A 25,849-nucleotide genomic window follows, 5' to 3' on the forward strand; every position below is an offset into this window, starting at 1 on the left:
AATCAACAGAGTGCACCCTATTAAGGAAATTGAGCACTGCAAACCTCAGTAGGGTGATAACAATAAAAATTTCAAACAAAAGTGTGCTTGGAAGTTGGCATAAGAGCAAAGGTTGGGCAAGCAATCAATCTTGGGTTTTATTTTTAAATAATTTAGGGACATTTTGTCCTCAGTTTCTTCTTCTGAAAGGCAGCGAACCAAGGTAGGAAGCACTTAGTGTGGAATACATCACAGTTCTCATAGATGCTGTTTGTGCCTGAATTGGAAGAGCAGGGAATACACCTTACTCATCCCTCTCATGTCATAGCAAACCACCACAAGGGGTGCACACAGCTTTTCTGCAGTAGCTTGGACAGTTGGCCAAACACATAGAGGGAGGAGGTTGTCTTGGGATTCATACCATAAATGCACATAGCTACTCAGATTGCTGGGCAGTGGGAAAGTGGTTTATACTTCCCAAGTCAGTTTGTGCTTGCTTGGCTGTTGAAGTGCAACCCCAGGTCAAGCACAAGAGCGTGCTGGAATCCTGTGGACTGTTCAGGACCCGTGCCTAGACCATGAGAATGGGACATACACATACAGTGTACGTGGCTTCTTTAGAGGTGCAGAGTGGAGGTATTTGCCTGTGAGTAGAGCAGTGTTGTTATCTTGTCCTCTTGCTGACACTGCACTGGGAGGAAATGAGCTTCTTGTGCTCCCAGGGTGAGTGGCAAACTGGCCTCCTGCTGACTGCACAGGTGAAGGTTGAATAAAGAGAGCACCTGACAGTAATGACATGGTCGTGTGGACATGTGCACAAGGGCCTTAAAAACAACCAGCTTAGCTTCTAATCTGCCTTCATAAATAAATTATAGCAGTACTAATACCTGTTGTTATGCCATGAAAGGAGTGTTATTACACCTCTGGGTAAAGTTACACTATGGAGGCTGCAGTTTGTAGATCCTGCTGAGGAGAAGGACCTTGTTTGCATTGAAAGAGGCACCCTGATCCCTCTTCATTGACTGCAGCAAAAGCAAGGTGGAAACTGATTCTTCTTATAACTGAGCTTCCTAGAAACAAAATCAGAGGAAATTGAGAACTACTTCAAGTTTCATCATCTTGTCTGTTACAGCACAGTAAAGCTAATTCCTTCCATGTATAACTATAGGATTTGCAGTGTGAGGACTGAATATCTGAACAAGGTTTTGTGGTAGTATCAGGGCCATGCTAATCCTCAGTCCTTTGTTTCTTGGAGTTTAGAGGAGCCCTCAGCTATTTTATTTCTTTGTAGGAAGGTGGTGCTGAGGCAGGGAGGTGAATTCTTGCCTCTGGTGCAGTTAAGTAGTTGGGAAGGGCAGGGAAGCAAGAGGTACCCAGAGAAATAGGACTTTCTTCTTCCTTTACTACCATCTTATGCTGTAGAGAAAGCAATCTGCTATTGTCAAAGTATGGCATAGTGTCCTTAACACAGTCCTATTGTATTTTATTTATAAAGCAATAAATAAGTTATTGCTTAATAACTTATTATTAAGCAATAACTTAATAATAAGTTATTAAGCTGAGTTATGCTTGCCAATGTTGGTATAGTGAAGAGTTTTCATAGGACACTTAGGACTGCTTTCTTAGCCTCTCTGAAATGTTTTGAGTAATCTGTGCAAAATGTATTTTTCTCAAGAGCTACTTGTCTGTGCAAGCCTTTGTTATCTTAGTTCCTCACACCATGTCCATACAAAGCCACTGATGAACACTATGGAAAGTTTACAACAATTAGAGGGAAAATTGGAGGCCAGATTTTATAGTCTTGGAAAGGGAAGATGTTGATTTGAACTGTTAGAAAACCTAGACCATCACCTTAGCCTTCTCTCTTCTCTCAAGCCAAGCCATGGCAATAACTGTGGAAATAGAGTGTACTAAGAAAATGTCCATGTTAATTTTAATGTAGATAAACTCTTAAGTTTAAAAATAAACTTTAGTGGAAATCAGCTACCCTGAAGGGTCATCTACTCTAATTCATTAATGTCTTCCTTCAGCCTATTTTCTAAAACCCTTTTATACCTGTTTTGGACTTATGACCGTGCTTCTAGTTTTCTGAACAACTCTCGATTGACTTTCTCTACTTTAATTTGGAAAGACAGAAGGAGCAATTACTGCACCAGGTTCTCCATTCTTTTACTGGTAGAGTAAGTTGAAGAGTGTGTGTGTGTGTGTGTTTGCCACATCCATCACAGCTTGGACTTTTTTTCCAGATTGTGTTTGTGGAATTGCATTAATTGCTATGAATAAGTCCTCTATAGTGCCTAGCAATGTCTCCATATTTTCCCTACTGTCATTAACTTGCTGTATCAACTAATAACATTTCAGTCCTTCTCAATTTGTGCCCCTTGCAGGTGTTGTTACTCAGTTTTCTTAGGTGTTCAAGTGTTGTCAGTGAGCTTGAATGGATCACACAAGACTGTATGCTGATTGCAGGCATGCTGTGTGAGCATTGGAATGACACCTGTGCATGACCTTTTCCAGAGTTCCTAGTTCAGCCTACAATGGATGTGACCTGTTGCACTCTGCTCTCAGTTCAGGAGAAAGGGACTGCTTTCTGTGAAAATTAATGTGAAAAAAACTTTTGTTACTGATACTTTCTATACAAAACTCATGAAGAGCTAGAGAGGCATTTAGTCTGATCTTTAATGAAAAGGGCATCTTCACTGTCACTGATACTATTTTGTTATTTCTGGAGCCTTTGTTGAGGTCACTTCTCTTCGTTTTCTTCTTTTTTTTTTTTTTTTTTTGTTTTTTTTTTTTTTTTTTTTTTTTTTTTTTTTTTGTTTGTTTGTTTGTTTGTTTTTAATCAGATTCCTGAAGAAGTGTGATGCTTATAGTCTGCAGACTGGAAAGACAGGTGGCAGGGAAGCAATAGGTGAACTGCATTCTGTTTGATGTCTAGCATCATACATAACAAAAATTATAGCACATTTTGTTAAACATTAGACCTGGTCAGCAAGCTTCCTAGATTCCTGAACTGGGATAAATTTTTGAGTGTTTACACAAAAGTGTTTCTGTCTGACACAGCATAACTCAGGAACATGATATCAAATGATCTATGGCGTAGCACAGAATCTGAAGACATTCTGGTGTTACAGTTGTTTATTCATTAAGGGTGAATATCACAATCAAAAGATCATTTCATATTTGGAGAAACCCTATTTAAGCTATAGGCCTTATTTTATTGCTGAAATGATACTGAAACTGAAGGATAGTCCCTTGGCAATGTGGAAACTTAATGCAAAGAAGCAGAGAGTAGTTCAGTCATCAGCAGTTACAAGCAAGTACAACCTAGCAGTAATCCAGCCCTCTCCAGGGAAGCACAGTACCTCCACAGGAAGGAACTGTGCTGTGGGAACTCTGAATTCTCCTGTGTTCAGTCAGGGAAGAGATCTGCTGCTGTTATGTCCAAGTGAGGTGCATTGTCTTGTCTCATTTGCTGTTGGTTTGCTACATCCTCTACCCCCTCCCACCCCTTTTGGGCAGTGTGTGCCCCTGAAAGTGTATGTCCAAGTGATTCTTCCTCATCCAAAATCATAGTCACATACCAGCAAGTTTTCATGGAGTAGGTTTTTAGGCTCATCCTGTAACAAGAATTACAGCAGCTGGGCCAGTGAAAGTATCTGGTGTCTGACTACTTTTTTGCAGGAGGATTTCCAAGCCAGTAGGAACCAGTATGTCCTTTCAGCAAGTACTTGAGGTTTTTCAGTGTGACACTTGAGATGAAACAGCTTCTGAGTGCACATGCTTGGCATTTTCTGTGGCTAGGTGTTTGTTTCCTGTGACTTGCTTGCAACCTTCAGATTAAGGCTTCTTACTTAAGAATTGTATTGTTTTCTCACTTCTGAGACTAAATTTCTTTTACATCCATCTTGGAGTAGTATATGCTTAAACATGTTTCATCCAACATCTAATTCAGAAGGAGGAATCCTTTAGCTGTGAATAAGAAGCCAAATAAAAATGTAAAAATGTGTGCAAAACAATTTTTTCATCTGCTTGGTTTCAGAAAGACAGTTGTCTGTTTCCACTTTGTTCCTTGCCAAAATATCATTTGAAACAAAATAAGGAACCAGAAAGCGATTACAATGCAATTGTATGTGTACAGATTGTTTTGCTCTTCAGTTAGCACTCTTTTATTAGTATGTTATTTCTGTGTGCTTTTTCTGTACTAGCAAATTGCACTAGTGTCAATAACTAACATTCTTTTCTCTCATGATTCTAAGTTCACTTAGCTATGTTTCTAAATTGAATCTCCTGTATATTGCATCTCCAGCTGTGGGCTTTCTTTGAGAGTTAAAAGCACATGGGCTTCCTAATACATGAGATGTTTTCCTTTGTACATAAATTTTGTACTGATCTTATGCTGTACTTATATGACCCTGTTTAAATGATCCCCAGATCAATATGTACTGCTAATGAAAGATTTTGATGAATGAATGTATTTGCCTGTGTTAGGTAAGGAAATATAAATAGTGATTGTACCAACTCAGTTTCTTGATAGCATGTCTAAAGAAGCTTACCTTTTTTTTTTTGGAAAACTGCAGCTGGGAGGCTTTTATCAGGAGCTTTCATTAGTACAGCTTTGCTGGTGTAAAGGAGCTACTCTCCTGTCTTCCTGCATTTTCTTTTTTTTCCTAGGGATCTCATACCATTCTCTGACATTTTGGAGGTATTTCCCTTTGCCAAGAGAGTATCTCTTCTAAAAAAGTGCAATATGCTGACCCTCTGCAGTTTGCTGAGGACCCTGTACTGGAAATCTTAACTATAGAAAACTAAAGAATCTGTTACTTCCTTCAAACTCATATCATTTAATTCTAAGGCCTATATGACAGACTTCTGCTATATGACAGACTTTTGCTATTCTTTGTACAAAGACAAAAAATATGGAGAGATACGTTAAGCTTTCAGAATTCAGAAAAATGCTTGCATTGTATGGATTGGGTTATATTTTTACCCACCAAAATACATCAATTAAAACTTTATTATTTGAGCACATATTGCCTTTAGTGCTCATGAAGAAGGGAGATACAGGCAAAATATCTGACATACCTCTTTATGTTTATGTACTTAATTTATCTAGTTTAAAATTGAGACCATAGTGCGTTTTCCTTTTAGTAATACCGTATATTTTCAATGATTTTTTTTAAATACAAAGAGTTCAGAAAATTTCTGCTTGAATTAAAATGTACCATGAAGCTTGTCCCTCCTATGTCTTCACAGGCTCTTCATTAATTTGTGCTTAAAATTCAGGGTTTCTTGAAAGGTGATTTAAGTTTCTCTGGTTGCACAGTGATAGCTTGTAGCTTCTTTTTGGTACATGCAGTTGTCAGGTGAGAATTAGAAAAACTTGAATGGCATATCCATGAATCTTTGAGATGTGATAGATTTCTTCATGTGGAAATCAAATGATGGTTGAGAAACAGATAATTGTGCAAGTGCAGGTGAGCAGAACAGCAAACAATGTCCCAGAAGCAGCCCAAGCTGTGTGGGTTACACTGTTGGATTTAGTGACTTAATATTTTTGGGGAAGAGCTGTCCTATGCTGTTGCTCAGTGTATGTGCCAGGTAAATAAGTCCTTAAAAAGTTCTTTTTCTGTGTTGGAAAGGTGGGGATGGGAATTGGACCTCTCTTTTAAGAGCAGTAGTATGCTGGGTTCCTCCTGTGTTGCATAGGATATTGGAGTGCCGTAGGAATCTTCAGGACTGTTTTTCAAAGGTGGTTCCTGTGACCAGTATTAGAAAGTGGAAAATAATGTTGAGTACTTTGCCCTAAATAGTGTGGGAATGATAATGCTGTCTTTGACCTCTGTATAGAGTCAGGATGCTGGAGTCTCTCCTTTATTTCCAACTTGTGTCACTGGTTTCTTGCTGGGTAAAAGTCCTATAATCATGATTGCATTTTTAAGCAAGGAAGACTTAAAAAAGGAAGGGGAAAGTTTTCTGCTTCCATATATGAGCAGTGCCTGTTGCAGGTAGGTACTTCTGTAGGATGTCCTTCCTTGAGAAGAAACCTCTGAGACTAACTTGTGTGTCTGGAAGGGCATCATTACTGATGACTGGTATTGTGTTTGGAGGGTCATTCCTGCTGCTCCCTTCACTGCTTCCTTAGGCCTTCTTCAACAAAGGGCTTTGTGCTGACTTTTGTGGGCTGTCCAGGTGAACAGAGCAGCAGGAGGAAATGCCTAGTTGATTGTTGTCAGCGCTTACTGGGCCTGTTACCAAGCCAGGAGCTGCTGGTTTGTTGAAAAGTGGGAGTACTGCTAAATTCCTTGGGGAAGAAGGATAAGAGGAGCCTTCAGATGTGAGACAAATATCTCTGACACGTGGCTGTTAAATAATTAATTTTCTCAAAGGGTTTGAAAAGCGCATTTCAAAGCAGTGACTATTGCAGATCTGTATGTGTGTTAAACCCATTGTACTTGTGAGGCTGGCTTTGTTCCACATGCTGTGTAACTTGGAGAGAAGAAGCTGTTTTGTAGGCAGATTGTGTCAGGATAAAAGACAGAAAAAAACTGTGAAATTAAATGTTTGAAGTATGCAGCTATTTTTTGTTTTTTTCTGAAGGGATGGTTGCTTTCTAACTTGCAGCAGGGAGATAGTTTAAAAGGAACAGTGGCTAAAGAAATGAACAAAACTTGTTTCCATATTTCTCCACTCCTGTAGCTCAGAACTGCACTAGAGAATTGATCACTTGAAAGTTTTTTCAAGAGTACATATGCTGACTTAAAATTTCTTCCTCACCTGAAGAAATACTGGATTTTACATTTCATGGATGTTAGGTTAGGAGGAGAAAATCTATTTGATTAAACTTGAATGATGTGTCTGTGTTTTGAGAGGGAAGGCAGTATGGGAATGGGAACTGGAGTGAAGCTAGGAAGTGAGGTGGTGTGCCAGAACACATGCAGTAACTGGAAGGGTCCTGTGCAGGGCTTGTGCCCAGATCAAATGCTGGTTCAAATGCTGGAGACATGCCTTAATTTACAGGTCTTAAGCAAAAGTTTTTGGTTCCTTTCATAGCCCCTATAAGGAATGCCCACTCTGGCTTTCTGTATACCATGAAGACTTGTGCATTTAACATCTTGCATTAAATCTGATTCTAATCTTGATTCCCAAAGCAATTTCAGCTTGGCTGCGTTACAGGAATGCTGGCTTGGCCATATTAAACTGTTTGTAGTTTATTTTGTTTTGTACGTTTCATCTGACAGACCACTGATGACAGCCCATCAAAAAGGGTGAATCACCTTTTTATCTATAGTGTTTTGTTGACTTAATTTTGTAAGAAAATCAAATGGATCTTGGTCATGAAGCTGAGACACAGCTTGAGCACCAGAGCAATCATTGTGTAATACAGTCATAATGTTTTAATAAAGTAGCATATTTTTCACTTAGTACATTAGCTACTTTATGCAGATGTATATGCAAGTTTTAATTCTACAACTAGCAAGCACTGAGGTGAAATTGCTAGGAAGATCAAAGCACAGATAAAGCTTTAGCTTTGTAGTAGGTGTGATAAGTCTAATCCTTATTTTGTGGTACTCAGCATGGTATTAACAGTAACGAGACCAGAGACAAATATTATTTTTATGGCAGTTGAGAATCTGGCCATTTTAAGTGAATGTCAATGTGTGTTTGAGGGAAATAAAGAAAAGTGGAGGAGAAAAAATCTGTTGGTTTGGTTTGATTTGATTTCGTTTGGTTTTTAACAGTGCAATATATTTGGTCTCTCTCCTTATCTCTTATTTTTATCTTGAAGTTATGTTGACAAATTAATAAGTGTTGGGCAGAGGTGATTTGTTACCACTTTAAAGTGAAAGCTTTGTTTGTACTTTAGTACTCAAAATGACACACTTTATGAAGTGTTCCTTTAGCATATCATTCTAGTCACAGGCTGCCTCTGTGTGGTGCATGCCTTTGAGCAATTACCTGTGAGCTTCTCTTTCAGCGACCTCTGTGTGCCCTATGCTCTATAAAAGAATACTGCCTTGCATGCTTACCTGAAGACTGGTTCTGTACACTGCATACCCTGCCTTAGCTCTCTGCACCTGAGGGGTGAGCAGTGGGCTCTGTCCCCCCTCCCAGGAATGATAGATGGAAGGTGAAAAACTCCTTCCTGTCCACATTCCTTATTGTGTCGGCTTTTTGATAAAAGGCCAACTCTGATTTGCAAAAATGAAGGCTAGTTTAAAACAGCATTTTGAATCTCCTTTTAGATTTATTTTTTCTTTGCTGTTCAGCTGTTTTTTTCTTCAGTAAGAGTGGAGAGAGACTTGCTCTTCAGATTTGATGCTGAACCCTCAGTAGAAGAAGCTCTACTCTTTCTCTTCAAGAGTATGTACCTCTTGCATAAAGTTCATAAATCAAAGTCTTCCATGTTGAACCTTGAAATCTGCTCACTTGCCCACTGCTTTACCGTGTCAAGGAGTGATCTGATAATGCTGCAACATCTAGGTTTGGAAGACTGTGCTTTGAGTTTTGCCTTGTGGAATCCTCCATGCAAGCTCTGTCCCACAGAGGCAAGCTGTTGGAAAAATCTGTGCATGACATCTAGCTGAAGCTGGATGCTTGTCTCACAAGCTTCTCAGTCACACCCTTGGCAGCCAGAGAAAAGCTGAAAGAGTGATGCTTACAGCAGCCTAGGACATGAGGGATTTCTGTCCTTCAGCTGAACAAGCTGATGTTTCTTTCACTACAATTGCATTACTTGGCAATTCCACTTGGAGAAAGATTAAAAAATTACACCATTTTCAAGTAACAAGCCCCAAATTAACAGGACCTCAAGGCTCTTGCTGTTCCTTTTTCTTAGTTCTACTGTGGTGCAAGATGTTGCAAGGACATTAATCAGCAGTACTGATACCAGAGGAGGTTCTTGTCTAAGCCTTCAAATACAGCTCAATAAACTCAAATGCTAAATAGTGTTTATTTGCATTGGCTTTTTGCTTTCCAGCTTTTTAGGCAAGACTTTAGAGGAGCTCCAAATGGCCTGCACACACCCACAAAGACTTCTGGCACAGTGCCACCTGGCAGCCTAAAATGTGCAGTCTGTGCTTGATAGGTCTGATAGAGCTGAAGCTGTTACTGTCCTTCTCTTAATTTTGCATGTCTGAAATCCTGTGAGAAGTCTGGATGGCCTTCAAGAAGAGTTGTTTCTAAAAATCTGTAGGTCTTCCTTAGCAAAGAGGAAATGTGAGCCTGCATGAGTTAAAGCTGAGTGTTCTGATCTATGGTAAATCAGTAGTGTGTATGGCCTGAAAGGTGGGAAGCCCCTGTTTTGCAGGCTGGCAAATTCTACGTCCAAGTGGGTGAGTCACATGGATCCTTTGTGTCTTTCATTTTGAGAAAGCTGAGGCAACAAAGGTGGTAAAGGTAATTCAGAAAGGAATAAAGCTAAATTCAAGGAAATAATAGACTTGGAATAGGCTGCAATTTTTTTTCCTGGGATTCCTCTACAGTTTTGATCAGTCTGTCAGGGGATAATATTCTGGTACCTGGTATACTTTATGTAATATTGTATGCCCTTGTTAAATCTTGAAAAAATTTCCTTCTTTCTTTTTTCTGTGGTGCCAGAAATACTCATGATAAAGTTGACAGAAATATCAGTAGTGCATGACTTGTTTTAATGACAGGTCTTTATTTTACCACTGCTACGAGTCAGATTGTGCCTTTTAAACTGTTTCTCCTGTACCAACCTGAAATGCTGTGTCTGGCTGCTACTCTTCATAATTTGCAAAGCACTGAGTAGGAAAATGGCCTGGGTTACCAGAGAAGCCTGACTTTTGTAGCTTCCAGAGGTTCTCTTTCTGGAAAATGAATAGATGAGGATAAACTCGGAGCTTGTTGATTAGGCAAGATTTCAGTGGACCATGTAAGCTAAACCTCTGTTTTTTGAGAAGATTATTCAACACAAGTAGTTCTAAGAGTACAACACTGTTGCTTGCACCTGATATGAAAAAACAAAAAGCTTATTACCTCTTTGTGCAGAATTTTTGCCAATATACTGAGCCCCTGGGACTACATAGCAGGAAGATGGTAATGCCTTTTTTTTTTTTTTTTTTTTTTTTTTTTTTTTTGTGGATAACCTCTCACTGCTTTCAGTTCAAGCAGTGAGAGGTTAAACAAGTAAATGGCTCATTTGCATCCTCATCTGCTGGAGCATATGATCACCAGACTGTCTGAGTAGGTTGTGATGTTCCAGTAGTGGATTAGTTTTGTAAAAGCTTTGAGGAAAGAGAAATGCAAGCACAATCAAGCTAAACGTGAATTGAGAGGCACTAGTGTCCTTAAGTGTGGTGTAATATTGTTGTTACTTTGGATATATGTTTGTCTTAACAGAATGTGCACTCTCTCATGTGCATGATATTCTTCAGTGAGAAAAAATGGGGATTTTCGTATATTTATGTATTTGGATATTTGTCAATCATCTTGAAGGGTTACAGGCTGCACCCAGGACAAAAATCACCACTTGATACTTGATAGGTATATTTGATCTGTAGTACTTTATTTTTAATTCATGAAAGCCATTTGTTTGATTTGTAGTTTCTGACCTTATTGTCCCTTCAAAGAACATTTTGTGAAAGTCACTGATAGGGATTAAGAAGCTAAAATAAGCACTGGGACATAGTTCTTGTCTCTCAAGACCTCACGTGATGAGATGCTGTAAGATTACAGGCAGAGAGAGGGAATTCATAGAATGCAAGTGAAAAATGAATAATGGTTTTGTTCTGAACAGTGTTCTCAGTGATAGAGGTTCTGTGGTTATTCACCATTAATTCTGATTATATAGTACAGGTGCTTTGTCAATTTTTTCTTCCATTATTGAAATTCAGGTAGAATATCCTGTGCAGAAGAAGGCTAAGTACAAATTATATGCCTTGACTAGAGTCTAAAAATTATTAGTTTTAATATTTATGCTATTAATATAACTTATGTAATTACAATTTGCTATTAATATAATTAATAGCATATTATATCTGGAAATATGTCTGTGTTCTCCTGAGTGCACCAGTTATCTAAAATCAAAATCCAGATTTAAATGTTACTGGAAAAGTATAGAAACCTTGGAAGCCATTAGCCCTGGTTTTTGCGTTCTGCCGTTCTACAGACACCATAGTTCCTTCTTTTTATGTGTTTACACCTCTGTGAAGTGTAATTCTTGATAACTAGAGGCTTTATTTAAAAACACTGCAGATTTTCTTAGGATTTAATTTATCTTTTGTTGAGTTTCCTAATTCACTTTTCCTATTTGTGCTGAAGATTGCTTGCTTTGGCAGCTCGTAGTTTTTTTTGTCAGTCATCAGTCATTTTTCTCAGAGATAAACTCTGGTCAGTTCTTGTCAGTAGCTGAAAATGCAGGTTAAATGTGATGGTCGCAGGGGTTTAGAGCATCAGAATAATGGAATTTTTTCTCTTGTTCTGAAATGCTTTCCTTCTAAAGCCCAAATTTTTCATTTTTCATTTGAAACTAAGGAGGATAAATTTGTATCCATAGACATAAAGGCTATATAAAGAATACATGCAAGAAAGAGAAAGATTGTGTGAGAACAAGTCTTTTTACTAAATACATGAGTTAAACATGATTCACTTCAGTCAAATAATCATATGGCAAGATAAATCCAGTCACATGAGTGTATGTGGGCTTTTGTTCTGAATGAAAGCATGAGACCTGAGTGTGGACAATGCTGATCACCCTATAATTAAGGACATGCTAATGATTCATGTCAAAGAAGTCAATCGTGATTGAATAAATACAAATTAAGACTAACATCTATTAACTTGGTTCATGTTTGCTTATTTGGATGCTCAAATTTTGACGTTCCTGGCCTCGTGGCAGATGATTTTCAGCAGAGAACTCCCTTGGGAAAGGTTTCTGTGTGGTGCTACCCTGCTTAAACAGAAGCCTTTGCTGATTGCTGCAAGATACTGTCTTCCACTTGGTCCAGTGAAGACTCATTGCAGCCTGGGGTGGCAGTGTTCCTCAGACTGCAGTGTGTTTCTCAAGCAGTGGTGGAAGAGAGGAGAGAGGTCTGTAAGGCAGTCTGTTTAGAAAAACCTCACTTTCTTTCCTAGTTACAGAGAGTAGGACTAGAAGGGAGTTAGTGAGCCATTGAATTTCTAGCAGTGGTATAATGTAGTATTTTTAAGATGATTCTTACTCAATTTACAAAGCTGATATGCATTTTTATCTGACAAAGTAATCAGAACAATCTTCAGAATATTGAATGCCTGTAATTTCAGTCCCTTTAGACATGGATGTTCTTGTGCTAGTGGTGTAGATATATATATAATATATATATATATATATATATATATATATATAGCTTAATACCACTTTTTCTGTGCTGTTAATTTCCTTATCCATAAACAATATTTGTGGGGAGCCCACCCAGTCCTCTTCTAGCATTTGATTTAAAGCTCCAGTGGGCCAAACTTTTCTGCTTTCAGGTCGTCCTGGTAGACCTGGACTGCATCTGCTTTGTTTCAGTGTTTCCTTCCTGGGCATGGATGTCTGGTACTGGTGTGCTGGCCCAGAAGTTCTCTCAGTGGTGCAATGCACGATTTCCTTCTCTCCAGGAACAAACATCCTTTGCCATCTTTTTCAGTCTTTGACAGCACAATATGAATGGAGCAGAAACGTTCAGTGGCAAAATAATGTTCTCAGATAATTCTCTTCTTTGTCATTTCCAAATTATGAGGCTCTATTTTTATTAGTTCTGCAAGATATGATGCAATGATGCATCCCATCAAAATTAATTCTATTTATGTTACCTTACCTCTCAAGGTCATCTGATTCTTAATCTCTGTTCTGACTTTTTATCGTCCACAAAGTTTATTAATAGGAATTTCTTTTATTGTACTACGTGAATGGCTTAACATTGCCTAGAAATGGTAGATTGAAGTCCTTTTTTTTCTGGCCTTTCTGGCATAAACAAAATGCTTGAAAAGAAATGGTAGAAACTTGAATACCTGATGGCGAGTACTTTTTTTTATTTGGTGTTTTATGTGACCAGATTTGTTACCACTCTGTACTTATTAGATTTGATTTTTTGATTCTATCATTCTAAGATGACACTTACTTAAACTTAATGTAGGTCACCCTGCTTTCATTTAAGCTTCTGTTTTGGGATTTAGACAGCAATATGCCACCCTAACCATACAAATGAGAATTGAGTGGCATCGTTTGTACTGTTCATTTAAGCTTCATTGCTTCAGCATCTCCATCAGTGGGACACCGAAGTTTCCCCTGGGGTAAGGCATAATGTGGGGTCATATTTAATGAGGGCATGACAGGAGAGGTATGTGGGATGGATCAGGTGATGTTTTGCTTTGTCCCAGGTGAGTCTATGTGCCAGAATAAGAAAGTTGTTTATCTCTTTAAAAAGTGGTTTCTGTGCAAGCCCAAACTAGTCAGATAAGGGCTGTCAAATGCTGCATTACTGATCACTGCAGAACACTTATTAACACCTTATTTTAAGTTTTTTCACCTAAAAGTTTCTTCTCAGCACTCATCTCTTCTGCCTGTCTGTGCTTGTACAGATGAATGTCCTAGGCTTCCTGGTTTGTGTACATCAAATACTGAATAATTTATTAAAAAACATCATCTAAAATTCATGGAACCTGACACCAGCTACTGCTCGCTGAGATAAGATGCTTCCTTCTACTGAGGACAGAGCAAAAATTTTCATGATATTTCTTACCCAGAAAATCTGTTTTGTAGTGCAGGCCTCACATAGCAGTTGTGACATAAACACTCTGAGTATAATTCTTCAGAGTTCCTTCTTCATCCTCACAAGCTGCCTCAGCAGAACATATTGTTGATGTGCATGTGTCATGGGTTGTGTCTGTCCAGGTGTCAGGTACCTATCAAAGCCTCTCACTCATTCCCCTCTGCAGCTGGGCAGAGGAGGGACAATGAAACGAAGCGATCATGAGTTGAGGTAAGAACCAAGAGAGAGATCACTCATTGAATACCATCACGGGCAAAACAGCTCGACTTAGAGATATGGAGTGAATTTATTACTAACAAAATCAGAGCAGCATAATGAGAAGTAAAAGAAGCCCTTAAAAGCACTTTTCCCCACCCCTCCCTCCTTCCCAGATCTACCTCCTACCCCAGTGGCACAAGGAGAGAGGGAGTGGGGGTTATGGTTAGTTTCTCAGCCGTGGTTTCTCCTGCTGATCAGGAAGAAGAGTCATTCCCCTGCTGCACTGGAACAGGAGACAGTTCCCCATGAACTTCTCCAATGTGGGTCCATCTCAGGAGTAGCAGCTCCCTGTGAACTGGTGCATTGTGAGTCTATCTCATGGGTAACAGTCCTCCCAAAACTGCTGCAGCATGGGTCACTCTTCCATGGGCTACAGGTCTTCAAGGACAGGCTACTCTAGCATGGGAGCAGGGTCCTGCTCTCCACTGGTCTCCCATGGAGTCTCAGCCTCCTCTCAGGCATCTCCCTGTGGGGCTCCTCCACAGGCTGTGGGTTTGGTGGTGATTACTTGTAAACAGTGCTGTTTGACAGACGTCGTGAAGTACTGTGACAGGCATACCCTGTCTCATGGTTTACAGGAGGCTCTAGCATATTTGGTCTTTACTGTTTGAGGTGATGTTGTCTGGTTGAGCACAGGTAGGAGAGGGTTAAGGAAAATGGATCACATAAATGATTTGTTGTCAAAAGTATTGTATTTATTAGACCAGTTGTGACATACCTGAAAAACTGGAGAGGATTTGCATACAGAAAGCCTTCTTCAAGTATAAAAGAGAAATTGCAATATTCAGATTAAACTCAGGTTTGAGAACAGTTGATTGAAGGTTAATTTATCTATTTCCCCATTTAGCCTGTCAGAGGAAGGAGAGTTGGTACATATGTATTTAGATAGAGTGGGGATACAGAGCAGACAGTGACAGAATTGTCTGTGGAATAGTGTGTTGGAGCTACTCAGGCATCGTGGAGGTGGCATTAACAATAGCTTCACAATCATCCTTTCCCAGCTATCTTCTGACTGGTTTTAGAGTATTATAGATTAGGCTTTCTTTAAGAGGATGCAGAAGTCACTCATATGAATGCACCAACACGGAAAACATGCATGTGTTCTCAGGACAGATACATGTTGTTTCTTCTCAAATAACTTGCCACTGTAAGAAGGTCAGTGACTTCTTCCCACAGGCTTCTTGGGATAACCTGCTAGCTGGAGTTGGTAGCTTGAACACTTCCTTTTGGGCTGTCATCTCCCTTCTGCTGATAGCTAATTCCCATGAAGAAGTTATGATTTCTCTAATAAACCCACTGGTCATGATGTGCTGTTCATAACAGTGAATGATTTATTCAAGTAGCTTGGAAGGGACAGTATTTCTTAAAGATATGCAGGCTTAAAATAATAAAACCTACAAGAAGGCCAAGGATGCCTAAATCAAAAAATATTTTAGGGGGTGTTTGCGCGTGTATAGGAAACTGCTTAAAAGAAAGCATTGGAACGAGACTGATGTTCCTTTTGCACGGTGACTTGCAGTGACTGAGCTGTAACCATTTGTTCTTTGCTAAGCAATTCCTCTGTGGTGCTGCTTCTGCACACAGTAGAAGAAGCCAGTGGTGTTTTGGACAACAAGAAACCACACCCGGAAGAGACGCAGCTGCCTGATTTCGTGCTCATACAAAGCAAACGTCAGTGTCATAGGAAGTTGCCAAGCAGCATGTTTTCTTTCACTGTTTGTTGTACTAATTCTTGATCAGCACGTGCTATACTGTCCTTAGTCATTTGTGCAAATGCAGCGCATTATCTGTGTTGGAATATATGATTGTTGAAGAAAGGTACATTAAAATAATTTCCTGCAAGCAAACAATGAAATGCATGTGACTTGGAATCTGAATATGTGGAAGGGTTGTGCTGTGCTCATCTTTCTCCTTGCATACACATCCAGTAACTCATTGTGATGAGGGGGGATTTAGAAGTCACCGTTTATTCCTTCCTCTCTGTTGGTGATTTCTGTCCTTAAAAGCACAGACGCGTAATTAGTTGAAGTGTTTTTCAAGGAAGTTGCTTAAAGGGTCTTCCAAAGAGACTGGGTCAAAAATCTGCAAAACTAGACCTGAAAGCAAGAGAGAAGGGTTTTGCTTGTTTCTCTTTATAAATTTGCATGCATGATTTCCCATAACCCCTCCCTGCCATCAGCCAGTACTTTTGCTGCAAGACAGCTTTAAGGGAAGGGGAACCAAGTCCAAAGATATCAGTGGTTTTACCACCAGCTGTGGTAGATGGTGGGGGTAGGTAGTGGGGCATATGGTGGTGCTAAGGAAAGAGGGGGCTGGATTTTGGTCTTCTGTTTAAACCCACAGAAAAATTTTTTTTCTGTTTAAAATCACAGAAAACCAGGCATCCTAAATTTCCCCACAGGTAGAAGACCAGGACCTCTGTGTTGGAGTGAACCAGATAACTGCATTATACCTCGTTGGTGCAACACATGCATGGAAGAGAATCTGAAGCTGGAAAGCTGGTGCTTGGTCTGGCTGGGCTTCCTGTATGACCTCCCAGTTATCTGGGGGAAGGGGGAGAGGCATTGCTTGACTTTTTAGCTGCAGGGGTTTTTTTCCCCCAAGAACCAGTTTTTGTTGCCCCTCACAGAAAAGATATATATGTTTTTTTATAAAAATAACTTTATTTTGAACATTTTTCCTGTGGACATTTAGCAATATTCACTGCTGAGCTCTAGCTTCATGTCCCTAACCAGTGCAAGAAGAATTCCTGCCTCCAAGTTTTCCTCATAATTTCTTGCAGCTCCTGCAGAGAAGAAGGAAGTAGAGACCAGAAATAAATGCCCAGTCTGATTAGATGGCAGAGTGAAACACTAGAGTGGCCTGTGTAAGGAATACTTGGAAGTATTTAGAAAAACTCTCAGGCAGCTTTGCAGTGAATTCAGAAGTTTAACCCTGCCTGTGATGCACAGAGGCTTTTTTGTCTAAGGAAGATACAGACTTGCTCTCCTTATTTACCTGTAGAGTTCATTATATGAAGAATTCTTAGGAAGTGCCCCTAATAGGTGTAGTCTGAAAATCTGGAAAGGTAGGCAGTTATTGCAAGTCATTCTTCCAGAGACAGGCACAGACTCTGGACTGTGCTACCTGTCAGTCTGTCTTTAGCTTTATTTTTGCATTTTGTAGAATGCCTTCCCCAGTGTTCTGTGCAGTGCAGTCATTCATCGTGCAGCCATTCACCCTGTCTGCTCTTGGAAGTGATGGTCACAGCTTGTCCATTTGTCATGCTTGTATTTGTATTGGAGAGTTTGCTATGCTTTTACTATATTTTCCCATAAGAATTTTCTGAGTTCTTTTTCTCAGTGTTGCCTTGATACAGAGATTAAAGAAAATTAAGAGATTAAAGGAAATGAAGAATGTCATGGAGGGAAACAGTTCTGTAGCTCTTTAAATAAGGTTATGCCCTTACTTGAGAATTTACAAATTACTGTTCCTGTTGAGTCAATGCAGAATTATGCTTTTAATGAAACTTTAAAATAGGTAATATATAGTTAATCTTGTAAGGGAATGTTTCCATGTTTATCACATAATCAGAGAATGGATAAGGTTAGAAGGAGCCTCAGCAGGTTATCTGGTCCTTATCGAGAATAGTTAGGTAAAGGAATTACTAACACCTACAGAATAACAGTGTTAACTGTTTTAATGACTCATTCTTGCAAAACTTCGAGGTGCCTCAGTAAACTCTGTGTGTTTCTCTTCTTCCCTTAAATGCTGTTTTTCATTTAATGACTTACAGTTCAGCTCTACCTTGGAAATTTTTCTCCTAGTCACTTGTTCTGGAAGTGTTGGCATTGGAGCAGCTCAGATTTGTGCAGTGAAGGGCAAGGAAACGATCTACTCTTGCAGGAGGTAGGGGTATTCTTTTAAGCAGGATGAGTGGGTTTTTTTATTTCAGAGAGGTAAAAAAGCTCAAAATTCCTAAGCACACAGGGTATCCATATTAAGCATTTGAAGTAATGATTTCCCTCTGCCATCAGCTTCTTCTGAAGTTAGTTGTAATGCACTGCAAGGAGTCTGCCTTCAAAGCAGGGAGTGGAGATTTCAAGTTCCTTTGGATTTTCTCCTTCCTTTGCCTTAATTGTTTGGCAGTGTCAGTGGAGGAATTTCTTTGAAGGTAGGAACTGCTTGAAAGGTAGGAACCCTCACAATGTGGTTGAACATGTATTCATCAGCTCAGTTGTGGAGGTGGAACTCCAAAACCTCATTAAAAAGGAGCAAAAGAATCTTTTTTTTCTTCCCTCTATGCAATTGATTTCTGCTTATACTGTATGACTGGTGTACAAAGGAAGAAACTTCCTCTGATCATCTCTGTATTGTGAAGAAAGGAGGAGAGTGTGAATGGGTGACCTTGAGTGGCTGAGCCACACAGCAGCTTGCTGGGTAATAAATTTCTGTGGAAGTTGGTGGAAGTAAGCTGGTGACACAATGCAAGAGTAGCATAAACTGACACTACTTATCATTGCCTGAGATCCACAAGGAGAAATGAGGCTAGGAAGAGTGGGAAAGAAGGAGTAGGGAAGATGAGGGAAAGAAACATGTTAAGAAATAAAAGGCTGGCAGATGGTACTTCCTGTATTTAAATACAGTGGTGTTCAGTGCCTGCTTTGTTTCTGCAATAGCTGCCTGAGCACTTCAGTGACAAATGGCATGTGAGGTGAGGGATAGAAACCTATTTCTGCAGTATTTATTCAAACAAAAATCCTGCTTATATCAAGCCTGAAAAATCAAGGCACATCTAGAAATAATTTTGCCTGTGCTTTTTTGGAATCCATTTGAAATTGAATATATAAAACTAAAGAGCTCTATGCATGTGGCACACCTGTATAGTGAGATTCACAATATGTTATTAGTTTTGTTCAAATTCATTCATAAAATACAAAATAAATAAAAAATTCACACTTGAAGTGGGATGATTTTTCTCAGATAAATTTGGCCTTTTTGTCAAGACAGCCTTACCATCATCATCTCTGCCATTTTGGTTTTCTTTCCCAGCAAATAGATTTAATGGCAGGAGATGTTAAAAAGAGGGAAAGTCTTGTGGCAGTTATTTTTCTCTTAGCTGGATTTCTAGTTAAGCAAAAGATTGAATCCTGTCAGAAATTCCCTTTCTTTTCTGTGATGGTGTTCTGCCCTAGGATGTGACTGTAGATTCTGCAAAAGTTTGAAAATTACAGTATGGGATGGGTTTTTTCCTCCAGCTGTTACTCAATTTTGCTGTGTTTTGGGTAGTGGGGGGCTTTTATTTCCAGTATAAATTTAATAGAAACTTAGCTATAACATTAAGTGTGTTTCACAAGGCAGTTCTTTGCAGGGGAAGTCTTCAAGGTATTTGCTTCTGTATCTTCACAGCTGCCTTGCTGAGATGTGAACACCTTTGGTTTTCACTGAAAAATTAGTTTACAGTCAGTGAAGTCTGCCCTTCCCTGTTAGCATATAGCAGTTTAGCTCCCTTCACATCTCAGGCTATTGTTTTGATGCATAATAGCATACATTAAATAATAATAATGTACTCCTGCTGCAGTAGTAGTCCCTGATTATAAGTAAGCAAGTGGACTTACAAGTCAATCATTTATCTGTATCATAGACACACTTTTATCATATTAAGCTAATGTTTCCTGAATAGAGATTGTCTATTAGCCTGCCTGTAGCACTCTTAGATAGAATTCATTCACATCATTAATGCCTGTTCTCCAGTGTACAGCACAATGTCATCCTAGAGCTTCAGGCAGATGATTTTACTCATGATGGCTGGAAATGTAGACCTGTTCCTGGCTGGTTTATGTTTTCTGTCACTAGATGTGACCAGTAGGGGACCAAAATGGAGAGGAATTCAAATGTGGCCTGGTTTTGTTCTTTCTGGAGGTGAATGAGCATTTTTGGTGCCTTCAGGCTTGTCTTAAGCCAGAAGAGCATCTTGGATATCTCATCCTTCCAGCAGAGGCATTCATGTGGACCAGAGAGATATGTTTCACTTAACAAGGAATAGCCCCTTTAGACCTTTGCTTTGGTTCAAAACTTTCCTGACAGATTTGACAGGAGACAAATGTATCCTTTAACTCCTTTTCAGTCTCAGACAGACAGCTTTCATTTAGTCCCACAGTACCCCCAGCTCAAGACATGGGTTGCTTTAGGAGAGCCATTGCTTTTAGGTTTTCTTTTCCATCTCAGTGGAGATAGAGCTCTCTGAGTTTCTTGGCTCTGCTGACTCACCTCAAGTTCCTGTGCCCCAGACCAGAGCGATTTCGCTAAATAAAGGTTTGATTCACAAGTCTTGTGGTCAGACTTCAAGCTCCAAGCAAAACAAAGACAAAATGTACAGTACAAGCCTGTGCTTGATAATGGGACAAGCAAAAAGGAAATGAAAGGCATATGATAGTCACTAGGATACTGCTGAGAAACCACTTTCCAGCTTGTAAAGATAGCTGTGTTTAAACAGCCCTCTTACGTGTTCTTCATTGCAGCACTTTTTTTGCCACATGCCATTGAGGTGACTGATGTTTTCAAGACATTACTGATTTGTGGTTCTGCAGATACTGTGTGCATTCACATATTTCTCATTCTTTGTTTCAGAGATGGTGATGTTGCTGGAATGGTGGTCAGGCACCGATTGCACCCTTTACACTGACCCAGAGAGTTACCACAAGTACGGGAAGGAGAATGCCATCGTAATCCTTAATCACAACTTTGAGATTGACTTTCTCTGTGGTTGGAACTTTTGTGAGAGATTTGGGGTCTTGGGGGTGAGTTACTTAGTATTTAAGATAAATCTCCTTGGATGTGGAAAAAATGGCAAAATAAGTTAATTGTGTTTTTGAATTAACAGATCCGTGCTCAAATTTCACTAGGCTGCTGTCCAAAATTAGAGGTGAACCTAAAGCAGTGCAGTGCAAGTATGTGGAGACAGAATGGCTCAGGAAACCACAGATATTTTAAAAACATTGCAGTTAAAGCTGATGAAGGAAATATTTTCTTAATCTGTGGAGATCATTACAGTTATTTCTCTCTGTGTGTTTACTAAGTAACTGTTGCAGTTCATTGTGCTGCATAAAGATGAGCTACCCATGATTCTTTCCCAGTTTAATTACAGAATTTGTTTGCTTTTTCCAGTGTAGCCTTACAAATCCACAGCTAGAGTTTGAATGATGTAGCCTACCTCTCTCAGAATGAAAGAGGAGCCATCTTAAGTGAAAGCAGTGACCAGCTAAAGGCAGTAAGAGATGGGGGAGGAATGAGTTATTCATGGTTGAATACATGGCTGCATTAAGCTAGGAGTTCATGTGCATTTGTTTTCAGGGTTGCTTTTTTGTTTCCCCTGTCAGATCATGGGGTTAATTCAAGCCCCCATCTAAATCAGCCTGACTTCATTCTGTGGTGGTGACGATATTCTCTGTCTATAAAGGATTTAGATAAGGGTTCTTCCTTCATAAGGAAGAAAACCAATGACTCATTTTGGCATTGTTCTTCAGCATCCTTCTAGCTTTGATACTGGCCACTGGCAAAAGTCCTGACCTTGGATTGTGTGAACCTCTGATTTTTGTGGCCTTCCCTTTGGACTCCTTCCGTTTTCTGGACATTTAGGCACCACTCCTGTCACTTTCAAATTTGAATAATGGCAGTCTGTTTAACAAAAACATAAAAAGGGGCCTTAAAAGGGGAGGAAAGTGAACCTAAGCATTACAGGCTCTTTGTGTAACCAAAATGGCTGTTGGCTTCTGAGTAACTTCTGCCATGTTATCTAGGACTTGAGTACAGAGCTGGAGGATGGCATGGAACAGTAGGAAATGTAGGGAAACCTGTTCCTATCAGGCAAAAAAACGGTGCTGAAGTACAGCCTGTCTAATTTTTTAAGCCAAATGGCCTCACTTCCCTAAATAAAGCTGTGTTTTTGAGGGTCAGGTGCTTCTTCAGAAAACACCGATGTAGAAAATTGAGGGGTTGTTTCTGTACAAAATAATAGGAGCCTACAAGGTCAAAAATGCCTTGTTTTACATTGTTAGTGTGTAGCTGGACGGAATCTTACTAGCTGCAATTTTTTTAATAGTTTTCCAATTTAATAAGGATTCTGGTTTAGTTTTTTATGTTGTTACCTACACATAAGGAAACCACAATGTAGAAACAACTGTTGAAATTAGTGTGCTGCACTCACTGAAAACATTTTTTCCTTTTTTTATCTGCTTGCATATATTACTCAGTTTGCATTTGTGTTAATCTTAGGATTATTTTAGAAACTAATATATGCTGGTTGTGGTTTTGCTGGGTTTTTTTTTAACAGCAAAACAAAAACAAATAAACAAAAGACCCAAACAACCAACAGAAAACTATTTCAGTCCTGAGTAATGTACTGTGGTTTTACTTCCCAGAAACTATTCCTGGAAGAAATAGTTTCCACAATGCTCTCATTTGCATTGGTGTCTGTATTTAACAAAGCAGTGCATTTCCCTCTTGGGGCAACCAGCCCAAGTTCTTCTTAAGCCATGTTAAAAAAAACCCATAAAGAATGGAAAATACCAAACAGTGATTTTCCTGATTGGATTGCCTATATTGCTGTACTGATACTTGTCTTGGGCCAGTGCCAGGTAGGTGATTGTGCAGTGATGAGGAGTGTAGGTTGGTTTGACTTGTGGTGCCTTACATGAGCTTCCCCTGTGCAGATTTTCAGGGCATGGTGTGGCAGCAGAGTTAGGAACGTCAGAACCTTTATGGCTAACGTTTAGGGAAAGAGTTACAGGAAAGAGGCAGGTGCACAGGGGGCTTTCTGAGGTGTCACAGCCTCTGGTGTTTTGTAGCTCAGGGACTTTGGGAGTCAAGGGGTATTTATGTTTAATGATGTTTAATTGTATACTCCGTGAAGTTTCTGGGCAAACTTTGGGTATCAGCCAACACCTTACTCAGCTTATCTCATGTCCACTGCTGCTGAAAAGGAAATCTTGCACATGCAGTCTCCTGTGTGTGTTATCATGCTTGTCTGCCCTGTTTGGCCATGTTTTAAAACTCTTTCTATCTCTTTTCTGCCTTAACTAATCCAGTGAAGAGAGGAGAAATGACTGGGGAGGGGGAAGAGGGAGAAGGTGAAGACAGCTTCAAGCCAAAGGAGTTGGAACTGACTGTGCTTGGCTTCAGCAGGCAGAATGGCTTTGTTGTGACATCCAGCTCTGCCCTGCAGCTCTGGCAGACAACAGTAACACTCTTAGAAGTGTCACAAGCATGTTCAAACTCGCAGTATTTTACAACTTGAACATTTTTTTAATGAAGCCCTTAAATGTTGTAATTTTATGCTTGGTTGTTGTGGTGTAACCATCCAGGCAGCTGAACACCACACAGCCACTTGCTTATTCCCTGCCCCCCATGGCATGGGGGAGATTTTTGGGGGAGGGAAGGGAGTGAATTTGGGGTTGAGGTAGAGTTTAATAGGACAGAAAAGGAAGGGACAAAAATAATGATAGTGAATGATGGTGATAAAAGAATCAGAGTGTATAAAACAAATGCTCCACAATGGAGTTGTTCACCACAGTTCAGTTCCTTAGCAGCAGTCTCCAGCCATCTTTCCCTCTAGTTTATATACTGAGCATAACATGAAATGGTATGGAATATCCCTTTGGCTAGTTTGAGTCATCTGTCCTGCTGTGTCTCTTCCCAGCTCTTTGTGTCCGCCAGTCTGCTCGCTGGCAGGGTGGTGGGAAGCCAGAGTCCTTGATGTAGTGTAAACACTGCTTAGCAACAGCTAAAACATCCCTGTGTTATCAACATTGTTCTCCTCCTCAACACAAAACACAGCTACTGGGAAGAAAATCAGCTCTGTTCCAGCTGAAATCCAGACATTGTTTTTGTTTATTTGAAAATAATAGTGAACATCCTTAAGCCTGTCTTGCCCCTTTGGTTCCCAAAAAAAAAAAGTCTTTCCCTTTTGAAAACTGCCTTTCCTGGTCTTAGTTGAAACATTGAATTTGTGCATTTGCCTGCTCCTTCTCTTGTCTCTCTTCTCCTGGACTCTTCCTCCTTATAGCCAGATTGCCATAGTCCCTACAAGTTTATAAAGCTCTATCAGTGTGGCTTTGGTTTGTCAGTGTGGTTTAGGGTTTGGGGTTTTTTGCTGTTTCTGGGAGATGAGTGGGAGTTGCATAGTCTCTTGCCTGTTTTTAGGTTTGTGAATCTGAGTGTTCTTCTAAGGACTCAGATCTTGGCATGTGTATGGATGATGTTCTCTGCTGTGTACTTACTTCCCTTTTCCTGTCTGTGACATTCCAGTCCTAGGAGTTACCTTATTAGTTGGGGCAGCCTAGCCACTGTGTCCCCATTCAAATGCATTAGTAGCCATTACTTTCCTCAAGGTGTGTTGCTAACCACCCCCTTGAAAAAAGACCCAACTGGACACCAGAACTCAAAATCAGGACATGGGCAAGTCCTGAGGAGGCAGCTGTTTTTCAGGATTCTTACCAAAAGCACTTTTATGTGCTCCCTGCCTGGATTCATTGCTTTGTTGTTTAGTCTGACAAAGCAGCAATAAAATAGCTTTGTTAGTAATTTTAACAGCCATTTGTCTGAGATGAAGACATCAATATTGGCAAAAATTGCCTGTGCTTTAAAGCAAAACCTGCTGGCTTTAACCTTAACTACCTGTTCCATATGTCAGGAAACTTAATTTTATTGGAGAGTTGCTTATGTTGAAGCTTGCTGTTTGAACAGCTGAGTGTGGCCTTAAATGGAGGTGTGAGAAGATACTTTTTTATATTATTGTATGAGAGTAATAGGTGTGTGGGCACAATAGGTTGTTTGTGCATTTTAATATATTCCCACATTTTTAAACTAGATTTGAAGTGGTAAAGGGACAAAATCAGGCTTACTAGTGGTAAGTCTGTGTTACCTTTCCAACATGGAGAAATTTTATTCAATATGAAGCATGAGGAATTAGGAGCATAACTAAATTTCTGGAATGATGGTTTTGAGTGACTAAAGAAACATACCTAGCCATCATGATGTCCCAGAGAGTATAATATGAAGGAGTGATATATTTCAAAAGTAGAGCAGTTGGAATCATTGAAAGTATGTCAGTGCTGAAGGGAGCCTGCAGAGCAAATAACTTACAAGGCAGATTGCTGTTGCTAATGATTTGCACTACAATGGACTTGTTTTAAAACTCAGGAACAAGTTTTGTTGGACATTTTCAGCTTTCACATTGATTTCATGCTGTTTGTTGTGCTCTTTAAACCAGAGGTGTTGAATAACTGAGGCTGGACATGTAGAATCATGATTTTCTTTCTTTGACAGCACAGTTGAACTAATTTACTAAAGCAAGTTTGTAAAAATACATTTTTTTAAGGTGTTGTTGGTGCAGTCATTCACAGAGGAGAACTTCATGGGTATTTCCTTTGAACAAACTTGGCCAAGATAAATTAACCTGGATTAAAATGTTAGTATTGTAGATAAATTGTTTCCGTCCAGTGGTAATTTCATTAAACATCTGTTGAAATTACACCATTCTGAGCACTGAAAATGTTTGACTTCCTTCAAGAAGGCAGCTTACATGGAATAAATCAGCACTTTTTAATGATTATTTTTCTGTTGAACAAGCTGAGTTTGAATATTGAAGGCAACTGTCACATGTTTACCAAAGCACTTTAGTAAAGGAAAAGTTACTGGCTGAAGTCAAGTAGAGTTGCATTTCCTCCCCCAGGTACTTTCACAGGAGTATAGTATATGTACCCATACTGTGCAAGGGTACATGACTGAAAAAAAACAGCTCTAGTTACTGTAAGAGGGATCACAGAATCACAGAACATGTAGAGTTGGAAGGGACCCACAAGGATCATCAAGTCCAG

General features: G+C 39.6%; 1 protein-coding gene across 2 annotated transcripts in view; it reads left to right on the plus strand.

Moving 5' to 3' along the window:
- Positions 1 to 25,849, plus strand: part of AGPAT4 (1-acylglycerol-3-phosphate O-acyltransferase 4) — a 72,457-nt gene that overhangs the window by 18,275 nt on the left and 28,333 nt on the right. For both annotated transcript variants that reach the window (XM_050972692.1, XM_050972693.1), the window contains one exon: positions 20,604 to 20,773. In XM_050972692.1, the coding sequence (XP_050828649.1) occupies positions 20,604 to 20,773 (170 nt within the window). The remainder of the gene's footprint in view (positions 1 to 20,603; positions 20,774 to 25,849) is intronic.

The sequence above is a fragment of the Serinus canaria genome, chromosome 3 (assembly GCF_022539315.1).
Source record: "Serinus canaria isolate serCan28SL12 chromosome 3, serCan2020, whole genome shotgun sequence".
Classification (NCBI taxonomy): Eukaryota; Metazoa; Chordata; class Aves; order Passeriformes; family Fringillidae; genus Serinus; species Serinus canaria.